At 50.4% G+C, this 4240-nt stretch overlaps 1 protein-coding gene across 1 annotated transcript; it reads right to left on the reverse strand.

Moving 5' to 3' along the window:
* Window positions 1-3104: 3104 nt before the first annotated feature.
* Window positions 3105-4027, reverse strand: LOC123078496 (late cornified envelope-like proline-rich protein 1). The gene is made up of 2 exons (XM_044501027.1): window positions 3694-4027; window positions 3105-3602 (listed from the first exon to the last, which is right to left on the reverse strand). The coding sequence occupies exons 1-2, from the start codon at window positions 3971-3973 to the stop codon at window positions 3415-3417; spliced, it is 468 nt and encodes a 155-aa protein (XP_044356962.1). The 5' UTR covers window positions 3974-4027; the 3' UTR covers window positions 3105-3414.
* Window positions 4028-4240: the final 213 nt, after the last annotated feature.

Consider the following 4240-nt stretch of genomic DNA (forward strand, 5'->3'; position numbering starts at 1 on the left):
ATATGGAGGACTGACCGAGCGCGTCCGCGAGCCCTCATATCCTTCCTACATTTGTCCTCAATATGAGGGTTCGTGGACAGCCCGGACGTATATGGATGATATGAGGGATTCGGTTGGGTCACTTTTTTTCTTCTTATCTCTGCTATCCGGTCACTGGCCGGTCGCGTCCGCGCATGTTTGGGGAGGATTTGAGGATGCCAGATGTAGATGCTCTAAAGGGCAGCTATCCGCGTAGCTTTTTTGGCCCACTGTAGTTAACTGGGCTGGTATTTGACCCAGTGCTCGTTCCATCCACGACTCTGTCTCTCCCCTTCTAATAAAAGACTCCATTTCTCCCCGATATTGTCTCAAGAAAAAATCTCTCCCTGGCCTCTCTTCTTTGTACCAAACTGATCTGGGCGGTTATTATCAAAAAAATTCTGATCTGAGCGGCTATTATCAAAAAAATTCTGATCTGGGCGGATCGGCGCCGACGTTGACCTCGAGTAGCCATGCCCCTCCCTTGTTCTCGACCTCTAGCAGTAGCGGTCACCGCAACGACGTCGTGTTCCCCGTCTCCAGCTTGCCTCACCCTACCTTGGAATCGTCCTCCTCCTCAGCATCCTCTGCCTCCTACTCCTTTCTCTTCTTGAAATGTAGGGTTGCCCTTGGGCCCATCTAACAATTTCAGAAAATCTCTAAGGGACCATGTGGGTTATATGACATTGGGTGTGGTGGAAAGTTTAGTCCCAAACCGCTAGTGGAAGAGGAGTTGGACCTCCTTATAAGAGATTCTCTTCCACATGCTATTGGAGCTTGAGAAGAGAAGTGGTTCCTGTGCACTCTCCCTCCACCACCCACCTCGCTACGCCTTGCCTCGCCTCGTCACAGCTCACACCTATGCGCTTATTTTTGCCGGTCAGGAATAGACAGTTCTTAATAGACGAGCCATGATCTGAGACGTTGGATCATGGATTGTTGTCGACTCAAACGTGGATCCAGCCCATGTCTCTCCACCCGGCCCGCCTATACAACTGAGTCGTTGGCCAACCCTAGCCGCCACGAAGAACAGATCACATCTGCTCTGCTTCCAAGCGCATCGCCCTCTCTCGTTCCTTTTGCTGTTGTTGCCATCGGTGATCCCATACACGGTTGACGGGAGAGCAAGCCTCCGAAACCCTGCCTCTCTAGATCCTATGCGGGAGAGGGGCGATTAGGTTTTTAGGGAGCGTCTCCTACGTGACTGCTCGCTGTCGTTCATCTACGTTTGCGTCGTCTTCGTCATCACCATCTCCACCAACAACAACAACGACCGTCTCGCCACCGAGAAACTTGAAGCCGAGAAAGTGTTTTGCAAAGACCCATGCGCTAGGCATTGGTTCTTACTGGGGTCATCAATTTTTCTTTGACAATTTACTGTAGAGCAACAACCCCACAGTCTTTTTATTCCAGAAATTTTTGCCCAGGCCTGTTTAAAATCCGCTCCCACCGGGATTCGAACCCAGGACCTGGGGTGCTACTAAGGTCACTGCAACCACTAGGCTACAGGCCCATTCGTTGGGGTCATCAAATTCCTCTCTCCCTTCTTAAATACCTTGCACATCAAATATTTTATCTATGTAGCCTGCTTAGCACCTGTACACCATGGAGCACTCGAAGGGCCTTAGAAGCACCTTATGTATTAAGTATGAACGTGTCCTCTTATTTATGATCGGGATACCTGGTAAAATTATGCTTAATCTAGAGGGCGGTGATACGCGTCGGTCGACCGGCCGCGTCGTGCACATACGATTCGCTGTATTATAGCCGCACTGTACCTTTCTTCCCCAAGGGCTTTGTTAAAAAAAAAAGCAAAGCCATGGTGCTGGCCCTGGCGCCTATCCCTTGTGAGCAACCCCGTGATCCTCCTAGATGCCAGCTAACTCACTGGCCGTCCTCGTCGTCATTGGAGGACCCATCCTTATTCGTCCAGCAAGAAGTCGTCGCCCCTGTAACAAAACGCTGTCATCTTGTAGCACGCCGACGCCTTTGTCGTTGTAGCACCCAGCAGGCGCCATCGTAGCACGTCCTCGCAGCACCGCCATGCCGCCGGCCGCAGCTCTCCACCTCGTTGCTCTCACCAACAAAACGTAGTTTGAAGCTTTTTCTCACCCGATTGAAGATTTTTTTCCATGCCGGTTGAAGCTTTTTCCACATGTTGAAGCTTTCCCCATGCCGGTTGAAGCTTTTTTCATCTACGATCGAAGCTTTTTCCACCTAAGGTTGAAGTTTTTTCAATAATGGTTGCAGGTTTTTCAGTTTTACAGTGGTTGGTTGAAGCTTCCCCCGTTGATGGTTGAAGCTTTTTCGATCTAGGCTTGAAGCCTTTTTGTCAATGGTTGCAACACCCATATGCGATGGTTCCAGCATCTGTGTTGCCCCCTCCTATTTTCTTTCATCGGTTCCAGCTTTTCGATTCATTAGTTGCAACGTTTTGCTTAGCCGGACGCAACATTTTTATAGCAGGAGTAGTACTTGTTGCGGGCTGGAGGTACAAGAAAGGTACTAAGACATAAGGCAAGCGATAATTAAGGGGAGGAAAAAGGAGGGCTGTTGCACGGGAACATCGATACACGTCTCGAGGAGCAGTTTGCCTGAGCCTTCGTGGCGCTAGGCCCGTGTGGTGCGCCTGCATGTGCACACTGTGCGTCTGAGAGCGACGTGACTTTGGCTGGTCGGTCGACGTGAAACATTTCCCTAATATAGAACTAGATCACTGGAAAGACCTTAGGCCTTGTACAATGTTAGATGCTTAGGGAGATGATTAGAAAAATAAATCGGGTTTTTCTGAAGCATCAGTGACTATTTTTATAGAAGAGACGCCTAATTAAGCGTCTATCCTGTACACATAAACACCGGTGCTTAAGAAAAACCTGATTTATTTTTCTAAGCACCTTCTCTAAGCATCTTACATTGTACAAGGCATTATCAGGCTTTGCAATGTGTGCAAGGCAATGATTATTACATGCATATTTATAATGAGCTTGATAACGTCATAATTGTGGGTTAGCCGTACATTGTTTTGGTGAGGCATGTGGATATTAAGAATTACATGTTGTGTTACATCCGCACCCTCACACAAGGAATCAACTTCTAACATCAGTAACACATACCTTATACATACATGATTTATACGCAGTTTACTTAGAGCTGATGGATCTATAGAGTAATCTTGTAGAATAACCTATATCGATATTATCAGTCATACCCCGTCTACATATACTGTTTTCTTTTTCGAGGGCTCTACTTATACTGTTGTGCTGTATATATCGCGTGTTCACTTGGAAGTATGTGTGCATAGACGTCGTCACGTACACCCAGCAGTTGTTGCTGGTGTTGCTCGACGCGGATACAGCTAGTGGCGGGCACGGCGGCATCGGCTTTGTCTTGGGCGCATTAGGTGGCTTTCGGCGGGGTTGGCTTCGGCGGCATGGGCGACGGCGGCGGTGGCATGGGCTTCGGAGGTCCTGGCGGTGGCATCGGCTTCGGAGGTCCGGGCGGCGTTGGACCCGGGTTTGGCCCGGGGTACGGGTGGTTATGGAAGCATTTGGTCCCACATGCCTTGTAGCAATCCACCTGTTTATCTGTAATCAAGGGAGAGTCATGCTGGTTATGTAGTACGTACGAGCAAGTAAAACGCATGCTCCTTCTTTGGACGGTGGCATACATACGCACCTGGTGGCAGGGTGAGGCAGGTCTGGGAGATGCACATCTTGAAGCACACCGGCGGCAGTTCCTTGTAGCAGTCCAGGATGCACGACTTCTTGCACTGGAAGTACTTCTGGACGTCGCCGCAGCTGCTGTTGTCGCACTTGTGCATGCAGGTGGAGTAGCACTGCCAGCACTGGGTTTCATTTCCGGTTGGGGGAGGTTGGGGGTCCGCTGCTCCTGCTGCGGCGAAGAGCGCCGTCGCGGCCAGAAGGACGGCGATCTTGGCCGCCGCCATGGAGACCATGCTTCCCTAGTGAGTGAGGTGCGTGAAGATGGAGATGGACGGGTGTGGCAGCCTTCGCAGAAGAAAGGTGGTATAAATAGGAGGGTTCTTCGATTCACCGGCCGCGTCATCGTCATGCATGCAGATGGAGTGCACGGGACAATACGGAACTGAATCGGTTGGGGCGCGGCCTGAACATGCAGCACACGTCCCGCAACTACGTACTCCCTCATGCTTAATGCGCTCGCGCCAGCTTCGCATGCGTGGCGCATGAGTGCGTTTGGCAAA

This window comes from Triticum aestivum, chromosome 3D, assembly GCF_018294505.1.
Source record: "Triticum aestivum cultivar Chinese Spring chromosome 3D, IWGSC CS RefSeq v2.1, whole genome shotgun sequence".
NCBI lineage: Eukaryota > Viridiplantae > Streptophyta > Magnoliopsida > Poales > Poaceae > Triticum > Triticum aestivum.